This window comes from Ruditapes philippinarum, unplaced genomic scaffold (assembly GCF_026571515.1).
Source record: "Ruditapes philippinarum isolate M1 unplaced genomic scaffold, ASM2657151v2 ctg4316_1_1_1_1, whole genome shotgun sequence".
Classification (NCBI taxonomy): Eukaryota; Metazoa; Mollusca; class Bivalvia; order Venerida; family Veneridae; genus Ruditapes; species Ruditapes philippinarum.
In genome coordinates, this window is record NW_026852372.1 from 84,629 (window position 1) to 105,942 (window position 21,314).

General features: G+C 33.0%; 1 protein-coding gene across 1 annotated transcript; it reads right to left on the reverse strand.

Moving 5' to 3' along the window:
- Positions 1-605: 605 nt before the first annotated feature.
- Positions 606-13,201, reverse strand: LOC132758427 (uncharacterized). The gene is made up of 7 exons (XM_060750106.1): positions 12,666-13,201; positions 6,396-6,556; positions 5,703-5,864; positions 4,331-4,423; positions 3,425-3,634; positions 3,084-3,197; positions 606-2,592 (listed from the first exon to the last, which is right to left on the reverse strand). Exons 1-7 carry the CDS (start codon positions 12,878-12,880, stop codon positions 2,585-2,587), a joined length of 963 nt encoding a protein of 320 aa, XP_060606089.1. The 5' UTR covers positions 12,881-13,201; the 3' UTR covers positions 606-2,584.
- Between the last annotated feature and the right edge of the window lie 8,113 nt (positions 13,202-21,314).

Sequence of the window (21,314 nt, forward strand, 5' to 3'; positions counted from 1 at the left end):
TTCATTGTGAATTTTAGAACTGAAAGAGTTTATACATGTAGCTGGCATAATTAGATAATAAAAATGTCTGAATACTGAGTCGTTAAAAAATCTCCAAACCATTCTTGCAGAAAAATCTGCTAATTCTTTCCAACTTACTTGACCTTCTGAAAGAGGATACGATACGATATTCAATAACTTATAAAACAAGACTTACGAAGAATTTTTTTTATAAATATGCTTTCTTTTTTTATTGAAAGTAATTTAAAGATAGTGTCCAATATTACTATGGCGTTATAATAAACACTTGATCCCCTCCAAGTGATGGATGGGACTTTACTAAATGCGAGATGGAGGAAGACCTCGGGGGACCCCTCCTTGCGACTTTGTGTACGATATTATATGAGCAGCAGTTCAGGAAAAGAAACGGAACTAACTGAAAACTATATACGGTGGTGATATCAAGTTTCCTGCATTTTTCTTGTAAACGATAAACAAGAAATAAGTTTGAAATAAAAAAGTACCATGACAGTCCTCGGAAGATCTGACAATCATTTATAAAAATAAAGAAAATATGTTTAACTATCGGACAGAGCATACGTCACAGAAAATGGTATATGATTTGTTATTATAAAGGGAAAAAAACAACGATTTATTCTGCCACAACACTTTATTTTCATAAAAAAGAAGCAAAAACAACAAAGAAAAATACATTGTAATCAAAATAAATTAACATATTACATGTACAAATGATGACAGTATTGATAAAAGTAGGTCATGTGAGTATATTACCGTCTATTTTTTACTTAAAGAGGCACATTTGTCGATCAAAGTTAAGGCATAATTGTCGATCAAAGTTAAAACACAATTGTCGATCAAAGTTAAGGCATAATTGGCGATCAAAGTTAAAACACAATTGTCGATCAAAGTTAAGGCATAATTGGCGATCAGAGTTAAAGCACAATTGTCGATCAAATTTAAGGCATAATTGTCGATCAAAGTTATGGCATAATTGGCGATCAAAGTTAAAGCACAATTGTAAATCAAAGTTATCAAAGGTAAAGCACAATTGGTGATCAAAGTAAAGCACTATTGTCGATCAATGTTAAAGCACAATTGTCGTTTAAAGTTAAGGCATAATTGCAATTGATGCAAAGACAACTTTTTGTGACTGAAAAAAGCACATAAACACTGAAAAAAAAAAAAGTTTTAACAACTGAAAATTCGTCATGAGTTTTCTATACAACGTTTTAGAAGTTAAAATAGCAGACAATGAAAAGTGTACGTTGCACCGGCTTCTTCAGCGCTTATATAATGACTGCGATGAATGTTACTACAAGACAACAAAAACATAACAACAATGGCATGAATTTAACATGCGGACAGACCTCTGTAAATGATTTAGTCGTCTTAAATAATTTCAAAGAAAATATGATTCATTTCGAAAAGGCGTGTAATTTGACATCCAAAAACTTTTTATACATGTAAATAGTCATCCACGATATACTTAATTGACAATTAATGGACCTAGACATAGCATGTTTAGATAATGAAAGATCGACGACGAGCAAAATGTTTGTGACAAATATTGTTACGCCATGAGCAGCGCTTGTTTATGAAAGAACAATAACTTTAAAATTTGAAGCAATAATGTACTAGTCGCGGAAAAGAAAAAAAAAAGTGTACATGTTACAGAGTATCTTTTTATTATCTTTGTGCTGTATATTAACTAAATAAAAATGTTTCTATGAGACTAAACAAAGATAATTATCATGTACTTGCTCATTTTACTAAAGTTTGTTACTTTCATTACAGATACAAATGACTGCTCAAAAACAAATTACTTCCAAAATGAAATAGTGTTTTTGTAGGCAATATATATACAACGTATGACATGATATAATACAAGAATACAAACAGATGACCACATATATATCATGCAACGACTTTTTAAAAATGTACAGAACACTAATAAGACAAGTTCCTTGGAATAATCAAAACTTTAAATGAGGTAGTGAATGAACAATGGGCATCTTATATAAGCTTGCGCTCAAATATTTGACAATGCTTTACAACAGAGCTGACATTTTACGTCGCCAGCAGGCGCGCCCGACACTTTCGATGTCATTTCTCTCATCTGATAATAACAATCTTTTGAATAATTGTATATCTTAAATTAACCACAAGTGTTTAAAATTTGCAACAAGTGTCTCTATAAGATCGAAAGCAGATCTCAACCAACTTGATTCTGTTGATGAGTGACTGAGGGCTTTGATTAAAGAAAACATACAACAACGAGAGAACGAGCGACAAAAGTTGTTTGGGAAAGTGTAACGTGCACATGTTGACGCATACTTTAGCTCCACCAATCAAAAGAGATCTTAGTAATACATTCAAAAATGCAGTATAATTATAAAACAGTTTTCCTTGCCGCCTCGCTGACAAGATCATTTCCACTGACACTTTAATAATAATTTCACCGGCTTTCATGTAGATACTATGAATAATTTAATCAGTTTTAAGCACTAGTATAGTGTTAATACGTTTTGCAATGTAAAATAAATCATTTTCATTTTCCTTTATTTCTCTTCCTTCGATTCGCACTTCACGATACTGAAAAATGAAACAAAGTTGTTACATATTATTTTGTAATAAATGATGTTGGAACATAACGATTAACAACACAATGGCCTGTAAGTCTGACAGGAAGTTGTAAACTGATAATGGCTCTGATGAAGTATTAATGTTTTCAATTCTTCAAGCTTACAATGGACTTGTCCGAATTCGAAGAATTCAAAGTTTTGTTTAAACAACTAGTCGGACTACTACACTAAAGTTGTACAATTATTATACATTCTCAATTCGACATTCACTCTAGACTTTCCGCTTTGTATCCCCATAATCGCAGCCGTATAAGACCAGATAAGCAAGAGAGCTGGGTAAATGATGATATAACATTTATTAACTCTTGGGCTGGATTGATTCCCCTAATTTTATTGTGGTAGAACTTGGTCAGATGGATGTGTTTTTTTACTCATATTCAGCAGTTAAGGCACCAAATCTATTTACTGGTACATTTTAATTTAGTTTCGGTCAATACTTACTGTCAAGCCGTGTTGTTGTGGTCGAGCTTATTTCTAGTACAGGGGAGAAATTCGGGTCATCAGGCTCACTGTTATCTTCATTGTAGACAGCCTCCTCTTGAGTGCACTCGTACTCTAAAACAGTATATTTTATACCTCCTAATTTCTTCAAAATTTTTACATATTACATCTATTACATCTATAAATATATTGTTATTACTTTGAAGTTTTTTCTACAACAACAATATCCAACTGATTAAAATAAGTCTCGGAATAGCTAACAACATAGTTTTTAAATTAAATGTGCACAAATAACCAAACGCTAGTAAGTTTATGCAGCTATGCAAACAATGTTTCCTTACCAGTTACAGTTGTACACACTGTAGGGTCTATGACTGTTTTAGCATCAAGAATATTTTCTTCCATGTCCCTTACATGTACTTCAAATCCGCCATTTCTCCTTCCCCTGGTCACAATTCGTTTTACGGCTTCAGTCACGTGCAGAGATACCCAGCGCGCGCTATCCCAGGTGACCATCTTAGCATCAATTAAACGCATGTTGCTGTGGCGCACTAGAATATAAAAGATGTACAAAAGTATTATAAAATTGTTCCAGTCAGTAATCGTACTTTTTTTTATATCATTGTAAATAACCAACTCTCAATCCATCATTAGAAAGAAAGTTTGTGACGTTTGTACCTCATACTGATCTAGGATCATTATGTTGTTATAAATATTGTTCTCAACTAGCTCTTTTTTGCATATTAAGTACAAGCAAATCTTCCATTACAGCTTGGAGACCACCATTTTATACGCTTTTTGTGCTGGTATCTCTGACATGCCAGCTTACTATACAGTGTTTTTCTGTACAATGTACTACACCTGACATTTTTTTACAAAATAATATTTACTTACACCTGACATGCTATAGTACAAGTGAAACAAAACTCACATCTGACATGCGATATTTAAGGTTTTCTGAACTAGTGAAACAAAACGCACATCTGACATGCGACAATTAAGGTTTTCTGAACAAGTTGAACATAATCTTCACCTGACATGTAATATTTTACATTTAAATATTAGTTACATCTGACATGTGATATTTCCTGTTTTCTGTTTAAGTTAAAGACATGCGATATGATAGGTGTTCTAGTAAATCTGCACTTACCCTGATATCTAGCATTGATCTTAAAAAACTACTTGACTTATATCTGGAATGGAATTTTAATGTTTTTTTCTTTCAGTACTGATAAAGATAAACTTACATCTAGCGTGAGATCGGATAGGTTTTCTGTACTGGTAAATCTTTATATGCAGTCTAGATGTACTGTGATCACTGTCGTATGCACAGGGGCAATCTGTAAATTAAAAAAAAGATATTTATGATCATCTCTTAGTTTAAACACAATCGTAAAACAGCGGTCTTCCCCGTATATTGTGTCGCATAATAACGGAGGAGATCAAACTGAGTTGAAACAGCGGTATGATTTTTTTACTGCGGAACCTCCACTATAAATTTACTTCCGGAGAACCAACAAACACATACAAACAAAAACATAGCAAAAACAATCGTTCGAGGAGTGTTCAAATATGAATGCATTCAGGCACGTAAAATTCTAAATTGTTTTATTTTGTTTCCTCTAAGTATTCACCCCACACAAAGGTTCAGCATCCGGATCAAACCTTTGAAGGAATTTTCATAATCTTATTTTTTTCTAGGTATAATAGGAAGACATTGGAATATTGCAGAACCAGTGTGTGTTCGATAAACAAATATTCGACCTGAAACGTATTTTCGTAGCTTTGACACTGACAAAACTTATTTCGAAAGTGTTTGGGACCCTGAGTTGTAAGAGAAAATACATTGCCTTATTTATACTGATGGTCCTTTTTGCAACGCATGGTCTTTTGCCAGACTTCGTTGCCCGAATCTTCTTTTGGTGTTTCAGTTTTGGCTCATAAAAATGAACCTATGTTTCGTCATCACTTACCAGTGACGACATTTGCAAAATATCGTGCATTGTTATTTAGATACTGTTTAAGCAACATTTTTTTCTGCTTATCTGTAAGCAAATAGGGTATCCATCTAGCACAGATCTTTCTCATTTTCAAATCAAGTTGCTCTTTATGAGATGTACGCGATACTTGCTATTTTCCTAGTGATGTATCTTGCCTTGGTATGAACTATTTCTTTCATTTTAGCAACCATCTTGACAGACGTTTCGGTTTAGACCGACGGGCATTGGGTGCATTTTCAGTGGAATTAACGCACATTTGAATTTATTAAACCAAAGAGACATTTCATTTCGTCCATATACAGCATAGATGTCATCACAATTGTATTTACAACCATTGTTAAGGAGACAACGATTTCTGATATAAGACCGTATTCAGCGGCATACTCTGATCTTCTACCAACCAGTTTGTGTATTACAGTATACGAAAAATAAGTAAACGGATTTTAATGAATGTGTTATCAATTTAAAGCTAACATGTATATCATCCCGATATTCTTAACTTCCTTGTGTTTTTCACAATATTGAACAATATAACGTTCTAGATGCATTCATATTTGAACACTCCTCGTTCATATATATACCTTGAACATATAACATTTTTAAAGATTCTTTAACTTACCTTCTCTTCGTTTTAAATGGAGTCTGACAACAGCTGATGTTATATCTAGATTTGGATCAGGATTACTGGGTATTGCAAAAAAGTATCGAATGTTTCTTGAACTGGTGTCAAACCAAATCGATCGATTCATGTAATCTGGTAGATCGATCATTGGTAAATCACCTGAAAGTAGTTTAATTACCTCTAAATTCTGAAACTCAATTTGCGTGGTGTTGTAGGGTTAGTTAAACTGATCGTCGGGTTAGTTAAACTGATCGTCAAAAAGTTAAAATTTGATGTTATGGTATTTGTCTTCAAAATAATCGCTATGATATTGTACATGTCTATCCTTTAAATGTCATGCTAATTAACAACTTGATAGATATCAGACAACAGTCTAGACGTTATTTGTCCAAGTTTTAATTTCCTGTTATTTATTGGAAACATAGGCATCCAAAAGTTCAACTGTACTAATAAATTACAAACGAAAGACCGAACGCACGCACGAACGTACGAACAAACACATACAAACACGCAAATATGATTTTTATTCTCATCACATGTATATCTTAAAGTTCAATTAAGATATTTACATGACTGGCATATCAACAGATCAACTGCTATGAGCTGAATATGATCATCGCCTGCCATCGGTTCCAAATGATAAAAACTAAATGACCCCAAAATAGCCATATGAAAGTATCATTTACTCACATGCCGGAAAGTAGCAGTGCTTCTGCCTGGTTACGTAAACAGGCGTTTGCATACCAAGAAGCAAGCGTCTCTTCGTTTCAGGGTCTATATCCGGTGGGCTTGTCCATCCTAGCGAGTCTAGCACGTGCTGTCGGAGGAAATACATGCGCGCAGCCCTTGACCTGAAATAACAAAAAAAATCTAATCGTTTATTCTTGAACTGTAGCACTTTTAGTACTTTGATGGTTTTTGATAAAGTTTTGTTTACCTCGATGTTGTTCGATTCCACAATTTAAGAAGTCTTAGGCTCCGAAAATAGTCCATATGCGGATGATTTAACGTAGTACAAATGAGCCGCGCCATGACAAAACCAACATAATGGGTTTGCGACCAGCATGGATCCAGACCAGTCTGCGCATCCGCGCAGTTTCATCAGGGTCCATGCTGTTCGCTTACAAACCCTATAACAAGTAGAGAAACTGATAGCGAACAGCATGGATCATGATCAGACTGCGCGGATGCGCAGGCTGGTCTGGATCCATGCTGGTCGCAAACCCATTTTGTTGGTTTTGTCATGGCGCGGTTCAAATGCTGTTCCATTTATGATAAATGCAAACAGTTGTTTTTTCTAGTATACATTATATCATTACAAGAGGGTCATAATGGTCTTAGATTTCTCATAAACTGAAGACTGGATCTTATATGATAACGGGTATTCCATTATCATGGATGCTTGTACTCAATGACGGGACCGGATTTGACCATAGGACTCACTCTGGTACTTTCTCACTCAGAAGCGCATAAATAGATTTATAGTTATTTATTTTTAGATCTACCCGAAATTATATATAACTTATCTTCTGATTCAATTATCAATAAACAGTATTTATGTATTCAGCAGAAATGTATATGTTTGTTTACAATCATATATCTGATGTTCACATATACATTACCTCGTGGTCGAACTCTGAGTAGTGGTACATGTCTGTACCTTATTACTTTAATCGCTCTTTTCCCTCTGTTTATTCTTCAAAGTTCTTACACGGATTTATATTACATAATATGTATTTATATATTTGTAATATAAATCCGTGGTTCTAAATAGCAAATAACTGTGGCCAAAACGAAACTAAAATGTTGCCACAGACTAAAATGCTACTTCAACTAGATCAAAACAAACAACAAACATACATGTAGAATAAAACATACTATACTATTGCTCAAAGTTCTGAAATTTAGATTCAATCAATCCAACTTATGAATAAAATTACGCCTTGTTGTTTGATCATGCAAAAGAGAGTTTTTGTGAATTCGGTCATTTAGTACAAATGTTACACGTGTACTTGAACTATTCGTGACTATGATAACTATAACCATGTGACGAAATTATTCTTATCATCAGACATCTCACCAGGAGCTATTACCGCAACCGCAACCCATTTCCGCCCCCACAGTGCTCTACTTAGAAAAAATTCTATGATTTTTTTCTAACATTTTTGTTCTGTAAAAAATAAGTATCACACTTTGATATGTAAATTTCATTCTTTACGGTTAATTAAAGTCTTTTAATCGCCTCAATTGATTTAATTATTTATTTTCATATTTGTTATTAAACTGTCTTTACAGTAAAAAGTAAACATTCTGCCACTTTTTATGTAGACCTTTTTTCTTTCTAATTAGGGTAATCTACACACTCAATAAAACTCTAGTGCCAATAGATTTTGAAAAGAGGTGATATGGCGACATAATGTAAAATAATATAACGATCAAAATATTTGTGGACTTATTTAGTAAAATACAAAAAAAATGTTTTTATTCTTCAAAACAATCCTTTTTTTCAGTTGAAAATATCAAGCTTTCTTTCAAGCTAAATTGAAATTAGCGCAGTAGCATTAGGCGCCACTGACCTTACACATACCACACCCACTTCATGCCAGAATACAAGCAGAAAACATTGATACTTTATCGTACTATTCTAATCAAGTTAATTTTGGTCATGCTTCATATTTAAATGTGTGGATAATTTCACAAATTATCTGTATTTCAGACAATATCTATAATTAAGGCAATATGCACGTGAATCTTTAGACTAGGCATATACAAGTTTAAACGTAAAAAAAAAGGATAAAAGATATCAGAAGTTTGTTTACATTACCTTTTAAGCAGTAAAACCTGACGATTTTATTAAGTACTTAACGTTGTTGTTCTTATCTGATTTCATTCAATTTGTCATTTCATTTCAACTTAACGTAAATGTAGTAAATAATGAACCAGATTAGCGAACAAGATTTGACCATCTCTACCCGTACACCGTCTGCCCTAAGCCAATAAACGGAGAATTTATTACCAAGTGGAAAAAAGGCGTCTACGGGGCAAGTCATCTGCCATGTTTATGTCGGGTTACCTATATATAAAATTGTAATACTGTCTTCATTTACGAAGCTCGAAACCAGTATGGAGGTTAACAATATTCGGAATATTTCTCTTAAGCAAGTCTATTTCACACACATACACACAAAATATGTTTCGAATGGCGATTCCTGGCATGTTTTGCTGGAAACATTTCGAATACATTCATGCTCCGTTTCTTTTTATTCTGAGTATATGTATAAATCAGTTTGACCCTCACCTGATGAAGCAAAATAACAGCAACGGCAAGTCATGCCCTGATATTCGTAACAGAGCCTACTGTGTGCTTTTAACACTGTTGTTATGATTACGGACTTCTCTTTGATCTTAATTGACTCAATCGACCTTGATGGGGTTACTTCAACACTGAGTACAAGCGCCAATATTGTATAAAGATTATCAGATACTCGGATTATCTCCGCCGTAGTAAACAACTTTGGATATAAGACCGTATCAAATAACGAAGAACGCATATTGACTGGCATTGGCATACCTGTTTAGACTAACTTACTGCCAGATAATATCAAATCAGCCAGGGGCAAGAAATTTAAGGTTAATCCGCGAAAAAGTAAGAATTGTGTGAAAAGATGTAATCCGATAAACTGAAAACAGACGCTCGTTTTTTTCCCGCTGAAATAAGTCAGTTTCTGTAGGAGAACAATAACTAATTATCATCGAAAAACGGGGTTATAGGTTGGATCACTTGTAAATATAGAAATATCGCAATGCTCCGAATAGAATAAATCAAGGTTTGTTTTCGTATTCTCATTTTCATTTAGCAAGGGAAATGTTTTCTAACAATAACAACATCAGCAACAGTAGCCGGTTTCGTATCCGCCGCCACTTCCACCACAACCAACAACAAAAAAACAACAACAAGCAAAAAGGTGAGGGAAAATAACGTTTTATATGAAAAAATTATAACACGATATCAAATTTTATTGGCTCTCCTATATTAATTTGTTATTCATTATCTAATGCTGTGTGGACCTTGCACAAGTGTAACGTATTTCTAACAGGCAGCTCGTAGCATAACCTTATATCCCCACTGGTTAATTAAACTGTATTTATAATGACCATCCCATATAATCTGTTGATCTGAAAGACACAAAGCCTCAAATGACCTGCTTAAGGTCAATCGGCTATGACCTCAGAACTGAGGTCATAAGGAGTTAAGGGGCAGATGAACATTACATCTTTCGGAATTCAATTAATCATTTACCCGTACATTGGCGCCCACTTCTGTATGACCTGAAGAGCGGAAGGTCAATTTTACAATATCTAAACTTGAATAGTGGATTACCACATAGTTTAAATATCAAATATGTGACCTCACCCTGTTAGGGTCATATTATAAAAAGCCAAAATGTTTGTGGTTTTTCCTGAATGTCCACTAACAACTAAGGTCTGAGTCATCTTTATCTGCGGTTTTACCTTAAGTCAGATACTGATGTAGGTTATTTTGCAATGTTATGACAATGGATCATTCAATGCTTTATTCTGTGAGAGGTTTATCTTGAATTCAATGTTATTGTAACACAGTTTATCATTTCTGTATTATTTAAATTAAAAACAGTGAAATACGACAACCGTAATACATGTATTTAGTTGAACTGTTTTTGTTATGTAAAGAAACCTAACCATCCCCGCACTCCCACACTAGACGCGCTATTAGTACTTTACAATGCGTCTTTAATATTAAATTGAACCAAGAAGAACTAGATACGGTATTGATTATCTCGATGTCGGAACCTCATGGGTGAAACATCAGAAGTAAAGTGATTTTTTGATATGATCTAATTTAAATTTTTTCATCTTTTAAACATTATTTTTACCCTGAATCGCGCAACGTCACGCGGTTTTTATTATGACTTCATCAAGTTACGTTGCAACGTTTTGCTACGTTTTCTTCATGAGGTATGAAATGTTCAAGGTCTATAGATTTTTAAACTAACCATATATAATTTCACTTAATGTAAACTGTATGTGTGTATTGCCAATGTGAAATGTAATACTTGAAAGATCATAACCATAAATGCCCACGTTATGCAGTAACACCTTCATTTTAAAGAGTTTCTTTTTCTTAATAAAACATAGACAAAGACCATTTTGGTTTCAAATGGTTATTCATATAGAATTGAAATGGAAGATAAATAAGAAATCCAGTTGCCGTTTAAATCCCTTAAACGTTGAAAAGTTTGTTCCTGTTTAAATTACATAAATTCGACAGGCAATAACCGTAGTGACGTATGTTGGTGTGAAACACTTATCAATATAATATTTCTTTTTCTGGCCAAAACGTCATCTTTCGCATGATGTACTTTAAAATACTCTTCAGAGGCAACGACCGCTGCGAAAAAGAAAAATATCGGTTGTTTTTCTCAATTTTCTTTAACCTTAAGTCTGGGGTCATAGACGCATACCTGCACGGGCGCATTGTTGGTGCATATTTTACTTCAAGTTCGTCCGTGCATTGACCTTAGAAGGGTTGAAGGTTGTTGACCACAATCAACAGAAAAATAAATGAATGTAATAGTAACAGAAATTCGCATAAAAAGTAATAGTTTTAAAATTCAAATTGCGCCTTCCTTATTTTAAAACAAGTTAGTTGAGTTACTACAACATGCCTTTCCTCATTTGCACACTGTACAAAAAGGAATAAAACAAGTGTAGTAATTATTTTGGTAAATTATATGTCAGATCAAGACACAAAGAACATCTACCCGTACATCATAATGTATTATCATTTTCCTTCTGCGTCGATTTAGAAAAATACAACTTTCTTTCTTTCTTTAGAAAATATCAAATATCTGATTAAGATATTTAAAAAAAAAGACATGTAATACAAATAATTTTAATAGCAATATTTTGTAATAAATCATAATTTAGTATCAGAAATGAAAATGTGTGTATATATATATATTACTGATAATACAAAATTTTCAGTCTCGCTGTATTTAATGTATGCTGTATATTTGTGTAATGACGAGGAACTGTTATGTTCAAGTCATATTGTATTATAAAATCTATTCTATTATGAAGAAAATATAAATGGGACCTTCATTAATAGAAGAAAATTTAATTAAACAAATTAAACATTAAAATAAAAAAAAAAAATCATACATTTGCAATAACATTTTGTTTAAATTGTATGAAATTAAGCGTTTTTTCATAGTTAAAAAAAATTCACTGTAAAATCAAAATAAATAAATAAATAAATAAATAAATAAAAATAAATAAAAGTGATAAATGGAGTGTAAATAATGAAAATATTATAATATTTATAAAAAGATATATTGAATTGATTAGTGCAGTGATATTATTTCATGTTAAAGTTTCCCTTTTTATGAAAAAATTGCAACAATCGCAGTGAGATAAAACCTTTTAAAAGGAATATGAATTTTTAAGTTTCGTTTTACTCAAGATTTTCAATAAATTCTTTCGACCTGTCGAAAAGGACGTATTTTCTTGTAGTTTGATTTATTAGATTAAATGTATTGATTTGATTTTTTTCTATAATTATACATTAATTTCTTTATAATATCCTTAAAATGTAAATATGATTATTCTAAACATTTGCTCATCGTCAACATATAAAAAACTAACTTTTGCAAATGATTTTATTATTATAATCTACGTTTTGAATGTACTGTTCTACATTTGAAACAAATATTACTGTTAAACATAACCATGTATTAATTAGTATAAATTATGTCTTATAGGCCCACTGGGTCGGGTACCAATATTTTGAATGTAAATATTATGTTTGTAATTATATGATGTACATGACACTATAACTATGTTGTTTAAGAAAAGAAGAAGATGAAGAAGAAGAAGAAAAATGAATCCAAAATAAATCATAATTATGTTATAGATAATTACCTTTGAAGTCTTTCATCACGATTAGTGTCAACCTCGTCTGAATCTGAATTATCTTCCACGGACTCCGTCGGACTGTGCACTAAAGTTGTTTCTGTCGATGTAGAATTAGCGGTTGTCTGGACTGGCCTTGTCGCAGACGACAACGTTTGATTGTCTTGACAAAAAATAAACTCACAGAATAAAGCAAAAACTATGATATAGTCATAAAACTGCATTTTGTTTTGTCGTCTGTAAACTTAACTTCACGTCTGCTGAAGTGAATAATTATGTTGATCGTAGTAAAAGTTATCTAAAAAAAATATGGAATGTACAACTAAAATCACCGAGATCTATCGTATTGACAGCTTTTAAATTGTAATAGCTTTCACGTAATTTTTTTTTCATCAAAAGTTAATATTCTCAAATGTGTCTATAAGTATGCCGTATATATTCTACGTATAGACATTACAGTCACTAACACTATTTAACATCTGAAGAATGAAGCGAATTAGAAGTTACTAGTTCCTGCGTCAATTGCCGTCTGACTCGCTTTGGATGATGAAACCGTATTTATGAGGTGCGTAAAATGGAAATTTACTCGTCTCGCAGGTGGTCAGAAAAAACTTAGACAATACCTCAGAAAAGGCGGGGAAATATCGTCTGCTCATATTACCAGTTAGTAGGTATAAGTTGTTTATTGGTTAGCAGGCTGCAAAACTTAATGAAATATCTACAGTTATTTACTTTTTATAATTTGTCGGGTTTTTGAAAAGTTTTACGGATGCATTTCATAAGTATGTATAGACCTATTTTTGATAAATTACTCATCATTAAAAAAAATAGAATAAGAGTAATGTAGTGACAGTCCACATTACAGGTCGTTGAGCGACCATGGTGTTGAATATTGAAAGGTAATTTGACTTGTAAATGTTTTTTTCTTTATTCTTTCACATACATGCATATGTTTAAGACATATAATTTGTTGATTTCTGTCGGGCAGCGTCATGGAGCCTATAACATTTTTAAAGACGCCGCAGTATTTATGTTGAAATATTTTGAGTTATGCTAAACGTTCTATTTATTGACGATACTTGATATTCTTCTGCAGTAAAGTATAGATCGACTTCAGTTTATAGCGAACTCGAAGAGCTTGCCCAAAGGGCCTGCTCGCAAAGCGAGCTTTACGGTAACGCGAGTACCTGCTAGAAAGTGATGGTTCCGAAGTAAACACATCGAAACTGTTCGAATTACAAGATTAAAAAAACCCGAGGTATTCTGATTGAAAACGGAAGCGTAAACTGGTGTCCTGGTCACTTATGGGAATCATAATTGGACAGGGAACCAAAATGAACGGAAGCAGTGTAAAAAATACTGTATGACAATTTGAAAACGGAAAATGTAAAATAAAAATGAACGATTATTTTATACTATTTCACAGTAAAAGTAAATCGAGCTCGCTTTGAGGCTTTGCCTTTTTCATATTATATTGTTGACAATTTCAAGTTTATGAAATTAAAATTGTGCCCGATAACTGTGAGCTATTTTACTTTTATCACGCGCTATTTGGCATTTTATTTTCAAGCGCCAACAACTTTGCATCTTTATTTTTTTTATATCCACGTGTCATTAAGTATTTTTATTTTCATCCGCCACCTTGTTGATCAATAAAATCTCATAAAATAGACACAATAAATTTATGGTTATATTTGAGGCATACGTATACTTAAACATTTTCCCAAAACAGGAGAAAAACCTGTGGAAAAGGAGCGTCATTGCTAATATTAAAACGTGTACGTGACATTTGGTGTTTTAACCGGAATTGTTTGAATGACCCCCGCCCTAAAAAAAACCCAACTAATTATAACATTGTATGCGACATGCTTGTCATACGTCATGAATCTCTTTTATTAGTTTCATTTAGAGTTTCTGTTTCAAATTTAGATTTGATAGACTCTTTTTATTACCTTTATCAACGGAGAACATCGTTTGATAAATCACAAAAAGCATCTACTACACATATCATAAGATTGATACAGATCCGGCGGCATTAGGATGTTCATTATACAAATTACTAGTATACCATCCGCACAAATCCGAAAAGGGATAATTTCTTTATTTAAGGCAAAACTCATAGTAAAAAATTCATATAATTATAGCATATGTAAAATACATTGTGAACTTATTGATCTTATAGTGAACTTATTTTTACGTTACATGCCACTATTCTTCTTTTTACAATATAAAACGGATTTGTCTGAATTCATATTACCTTCCTCCATCTTGAATGTATCACGAAAAATCTGCACCGTTTCACGTACCCGACAGTGTAGGGGTAAGCCAAAGGCGTGATTTCTTTTCTTAGGGGAATATGAAAATACTTTGGCCAGATATGTGTTATAAAGGTGGTGGTGGTGTTGGTAGTTTTCACTCCGGATCATGAAAGTAAGCCACATTGATTTCACCAGAGCACAGTCCAACCAACGCATCGTTCCTTGACAGGCTGTCAAGCAGTTTACCAGTACTAGTTCCCGTCACTTTCGCAAGGAATGGAAAGCGCTGTACATGCCAGAGCAGAGGTACAGTGCGAATGACCGTAGAAAGAATTTCATGATCAATTACAACGATTTGGGAATCGAACGCGGATCGCCCGATTCACAGTCAAACGCTCTACTTGACTGCTTATGTATTATGAAAATTTATATTAATGCTGTCCGATTGAGACAAAGGTTATCCGGTACTGCAAAATCGATGTATCTTGTAAACATTTATGCCAGGTGATAATTGATTAAACATGGTAGATTTAATAAAAGCAAGATGTTTGTCTTTACATTAAAATTTTGTAATGTTCTAATATAGAGTCCTTTTTGAAACGTTGAACTACAGATATCCGTCATACAATAAACGACTTTATCACACACCCGTGCCGATGTTGCGACTCCGTAAATATGGTATTGCACGGCCGTGCATATATCTTGACGTGACGTCATTACAAACATAGCGTAAAGACGCGCTAAATGTTAGTGTTATACTATAGGCGCGTCAATGAAATTTGACTATAATTTCACCCTAAACGGTCTTTATTTTTGGTATGTGATAAATAGAATATTAAATTCGTGTAAATTCATTACTCGTCTGAATTTATTGCACTCGTTAAATAAAATAAAATTATGCTCGCCAGAGGCTCGCATAATATAATTTTATTCAACTCGTGCAATAATTTCAGTATTGAACTTACACTCATTCAATATCCTCTATTTAATGTTCGCTTCGTGACGTTTATAAAATCTACACGGCTTCTGCCTATTTATGACGAATTCTATTTCCTCATGGAGGCTTCCTGTATTTTAATATTGTTATAAAGATTTTTGATAAGAAATAGTTTGTCATGTATATGGTCTTTGTATAAAAATATTTAATATTTATATTCGTTTGAAATTATGATTGAAACATTTTGTCTGACAATCAGAATAAATTTAAAATGCTCATTGTCAACAGGCGATTCATTTTGTACTTCCGGTTAGTAAACACATAATAATTTGTACTTTTGCTTTTATAATTATCTAGAAATTTACTAAAAGTCAGTTTTATAAAGTCAACTTTTACACGATACAATAAAATAAACGAAGTCACCAAATCTTTGATTTTACTTGCTTTTTGTTAAGAATTTTAAATTTTGTAGTGTAGGTTAGTCCAAAAAAGTGTATCCGTTCTGTTTGCACGGAGGTTCTTGATCTAAATCTGTTTCTTTTTTACCATGTTTATAGTTTTCTTTACAATTTTCAGTTTTTATCATATAACGACGATTTTTTTTAAATTAAACTAATTAACCAAGTTTCGAGTTTTGACATATTTGATGCCTTTAAAAATATGTCTTGCGGAAATCATTTTTTTCCGGTGGAGTTCAGCTATTCGCGTTAAGAATTAGGTTAATTATTCTACGGCTCTACGTTTCGGTAATAGGTATTGATCCGGCTAGGTGTGTCAATTAAACCATTATTAATATATCATCGGTCAGATAAAAACCCTCTGTTTTGTTAAAGCTGCAATCTTCCAGATGAGCCTTTTCTTTCTCTCTATTTTTAAAGCAAATAATTTTTGAGCAAAATGAACTAAGATTTTAAGAAAAATAAAAATACATTGAATTAACAATTCAAGTAATGATTTACATGTTATATGCTTTGAATGACTGATCTTGCAATATTTATCGCCATAATTTTACTACGTTACTAACGCATTTAAGGCTTTTTTTTTTGCATATCTGTACCTTTATTTTGTAGTTTTCATGGATAAAAAACTATCTAACATTTACTTGACAAAGCATAACTTTGAACTATAATTTTTTTCCTGAAAATTAGCATGAATGTGGAGAAGTGCTGCTTTAACGGTTACGGACTCAAGCTTAAATCGACACGCTACAAGATGAGTAAAACGACCTCTTATATATTATACTATCAATGCAGAAACGGGGAGATATTCGACTTTGAGGTTGTTATGCAAATTATGACAGAATTCATTACATTTTATCAGGAATGTTGATTCACGTGGATCAGAAGTGCTAAGGACTGCTTAATTAAAATCACTTAAATTGCAGCTCATAAGAATAATTTCCAAATGTTCATAAAGGGAACACTGCTGAGCTTCAAAAGTTTGAAAATATATTTGAAATTATTACTTGAGATCAGTTGGGGCAATTAAAATAGAAAATTATGCAAATGATAGTGAGAATATACTTTCGGAACTTATCTAAAAGCTTTTTGTACGATTCTATGAGTCTGTTTGTACGAGTTCAAAAATGTTAAGAATTTGCCTGCCATAACTACTATTGCCAAAATCAAACAGCGCAATGACACGAATGTGCAGACGGCCATTAATAAAAAAAATGTCATTTTGGATGACATTTTTTTCGCTGCGCCATTTGTCTTTTAGTTCTTGTTTATCATAAAATGATGCAGGGTACTCTTACATGCATGTTTATCTCCAGGTTATGCAATAGTATTTGTAAACAAGAATAAATAAAAGTAAAGTAAATGTAGAATTCAAAAAGATTTTATGCTTGAATATGCTAGCACCCAATAGCCTTCAGCTTTTTTAAGCAGATTAACGCCGTCTAGACGCAGGTGAGAAACTGAGAATTGTTGAGCGGCAACAAGTGCGTGAAACATTTCGTAGTAAACAGATTGATGTTGCTGGTGAGCGACATTAATGGTTTCCCCACCTACAAACAAGTCGTCTGATTCATGAACCACGTAATTATGCCGTGTTAAACGTGGGTAAAAACATCAAAATATTAAGCACCCCTAGACAATAATTCAGTAGTAACTTGTATCAATAACAACGTGCTTACTACAAGGTGGCGCTTTGCCAGCACGCGCTCAGATTCTACGTTGGTGGTTGGCTGCAGACGATTGTAAGAATGATAGCGTGATTGATGAATGGAAAACTGAATTGTTTGGAAAGGCGGGAAATAAAACTGCAGCAGACGGCAATAGATTTTACTTCTGTTCATCAAGGTTTTCATGACTATAGCGCCAGAATTTAAATGTTTATCAGGAATGTAAGTCTAGACCGCAAATTTTAGGGAAACTATTATATTGAAAGTTAATGCCTTAAATAGCATGACGCTTGTGAACAAGAATTGTTGTGGCTTTATCTTTATCTTTTATCCGTAGAACAAACGTTAACAATACATGTACATACGCTTATACTCCATTGGTTAAATTGATTTTAAAATGTGATTCTGAGTTTTTTTTTCTTTTGTGTAAGTCAAGACAAAAACATGGGTGCTGGGAGCGACACGAGGCTAAGTGGTTAAAGGGTCATTATACCCAAGAAATGTTTTATATTTATACCTGTACTGTTATAGTTTCCTAAAGGTTACTTATTAGACAATCATCCAAATAAAAATCAAAGCACAGAAGGCGCTGGATTTGTTTGTGTCTCAGAATGTCAGAAAGATTATAAACCAATTTGTTTTTGTACAGTGCCACCAAATGCTTTCCAGCGTTTTAATAGTATTAGATTGGTTATAAGACTAATTGCAACACTGATATTCAATCCAATGTTTATTTTAAAACAGATGTAAATAATCATGGAGCTTACTAAAATAATGTATATCTATAAAGAATAAAACAATATTAGAAATCTTCGACCATTAGGGAATTATTTTGCTTGAAAATTAATGCGCCTGTCATTTGACCATCTTTACGCAGTGATCTCCCCTGAAATTTTAGGCGTTAGTGTACATATAAAGGGAAGCGGACTACTTTCGGCATTTGCAATTAATAGCATTAGAGTCTGAAATTTCGCTACCATTATTTGTTTGGTCTGACGAATACTAATCTAAGAATTGTGCTCTGGTAAATTCATCTTGACTTACTGCGGTGGTCCAGAGTGAAAACTATCAAAACCACCACGGACAGTTGAGTACAGTGGAATGAAGTATATAAGAGGAAGATGGAGTACAGTTAGTTGTGCAGATGAGTGCGGTGCTGTTCTCACTTCATCTAAGATTAAAACACTATTTACAGATATGTCTTAAAAATACAATACTTCCCCTGTACATTTTATTTTGATATTTATGTAGGAAACAGTTACTGTTAGAAAAAGTTAAAACCTTCCCGTTTGATGATTCAAGATGCACATTACTTTATTTAATTTAGACTTCGTGTGTCTTTTTACACGGAAATACATTGTAAAAATATATAAAAAGGAAAGAAAACCAACATAAAACTAAACTGGTCCTGCAACTGTATTAAATAGAAATAAATTTTCATAATGATACAAATATGTATAAATGTATGCTAATTTTCAGCAAATCGCACTTTCTCGGTCCTCTTAAAACTTCCAAATCGACGTCATTCGGCGTGTTTCGTCAAATTCCGGTAAATTAAATTTATAAAGGGACGTCGTTGTACAAAAAATGAACTTGCAATTACGTATAAATAAAAAGTGCTTGGAGCTGAATAAAAACTTCATGTTTGCTGACTTGCCTATATTTTACAGTTTTAAAAACCTTTTCTAAATTCTACTGAGTGTTTATAACTGTTTTCGAATTTTCATTATTTACCATACACCTTGTATTAATTGAGCAATAGAAGATACCTTCCATTAGTGGGAAATAGGTCCGATTGTAATTATTTCAAATATCTTCTCGACTTTACATAATGACCCTACCCTCTCTGACAATGACAATGTGGGTACAACTGATGATATGTATGCATTAAAGTCAGGGTATCGCATTGAATCATGACCAGCGATTGGCTGAAAAAGTTCAGGGACAACCGTATGATTCAATTTATACATGAGGTAATTGGATAAAAATGGGGTATTTTTAAGTATAAAAACTAATTTAAAAAGTGACACTACATTGTTTTCTGAAGAAAATGAAATATTTCATGAGTCTCTGTGATAATGTTGACTTGGATATTTGCATTTATAAAAAGTGTATGTCAGTCCTGTGATCAGCAGAAAATTTCAATAAAATGTGGGGGGGGGGGGGGTGTAATCCTCTTTGAAGTCATTTTGCACAAAAAAATGGGTTGGCTACCCCTATATAACAGGAACATTTTCATGTGTCAGGCGTTTCATTCTTCTAGCTAAATCACCTCTTTAGCATGAAAACGTGATTAAGGACCATTTCTTATAATGTGAGTCTATGGGAATATCAATGTGAGTGTCTGACATTTCAAATATGTTTATGTTTACTTTCAGATATTAGGCCAAAATATTTCGCAAGCTTGTTCAGTGTAGCGCTAAGAAGGCACATTTTAACCGATGGGATTATTTATAAGAGAGTCTATGATAATCCATCAAGAGATTATCCGCTTTCAGATACATCTGTCAGTTAACATTACTTGTCCGACATAAATGTGGCTGTCTGCCAGACCGACATACAAACAAGAGAATATCAACTTGGAACCAGTAACTTAACTATATGTTATTATAGTGGCCTGTCGCTTCTGATTTACCGTGACGCTTTCTTTATTATCTAACATCGTAGTGTTAGCTAACTGAATCTCGTCCACTGTACTCCACTATACGTTCTAATGTTCTAAAGTAAATAAAGACCTATTTTTTAGTTGTAAAACGCCATCCTAGTTTAGCGTCAACGGATTGCATTTCTTGTGAAAGTTGTTTTTATTTGGGGGAAGCTGAACCGTACATCATATTGATTGTAGTCTTGTAGGACTATTTGGCTTTTATTTATGTAAACGTTTCAATACTGCCTCTTTAAAAATACATTTTCAGCATAAGATACCTGAGTTTTACGACTTTAAGCACTCAAAATGACAGTAAAGAATTACTTGTGGATGTCTTTGGATATCAAACATGCGATGCCGTATTCTGTAAATACACGCATGCGCAGAAATATCAAGTCATTTTACAACAAGAAGTATTTCTAAAAAAAGATACTCGGCCGAAGTAAAACTGGTTAATTTGTATGTTTTCCATTCAAAGTCATACTGTATATAAATGTAGCTTAGCCTGGATAACAATAACACTGTTTTATGTATGTATTTCTAAACAAGCCTGTTGTGTTTTGGTAAGTGGACTCAATTTCTGAAGTGGGTAAGGCGATATCTTTATAAATACTTGATTATTATGCAAACATATATAAGAATTATGAACAGTACACCATTTTCACTCACCAATAATAATAATATAATATAA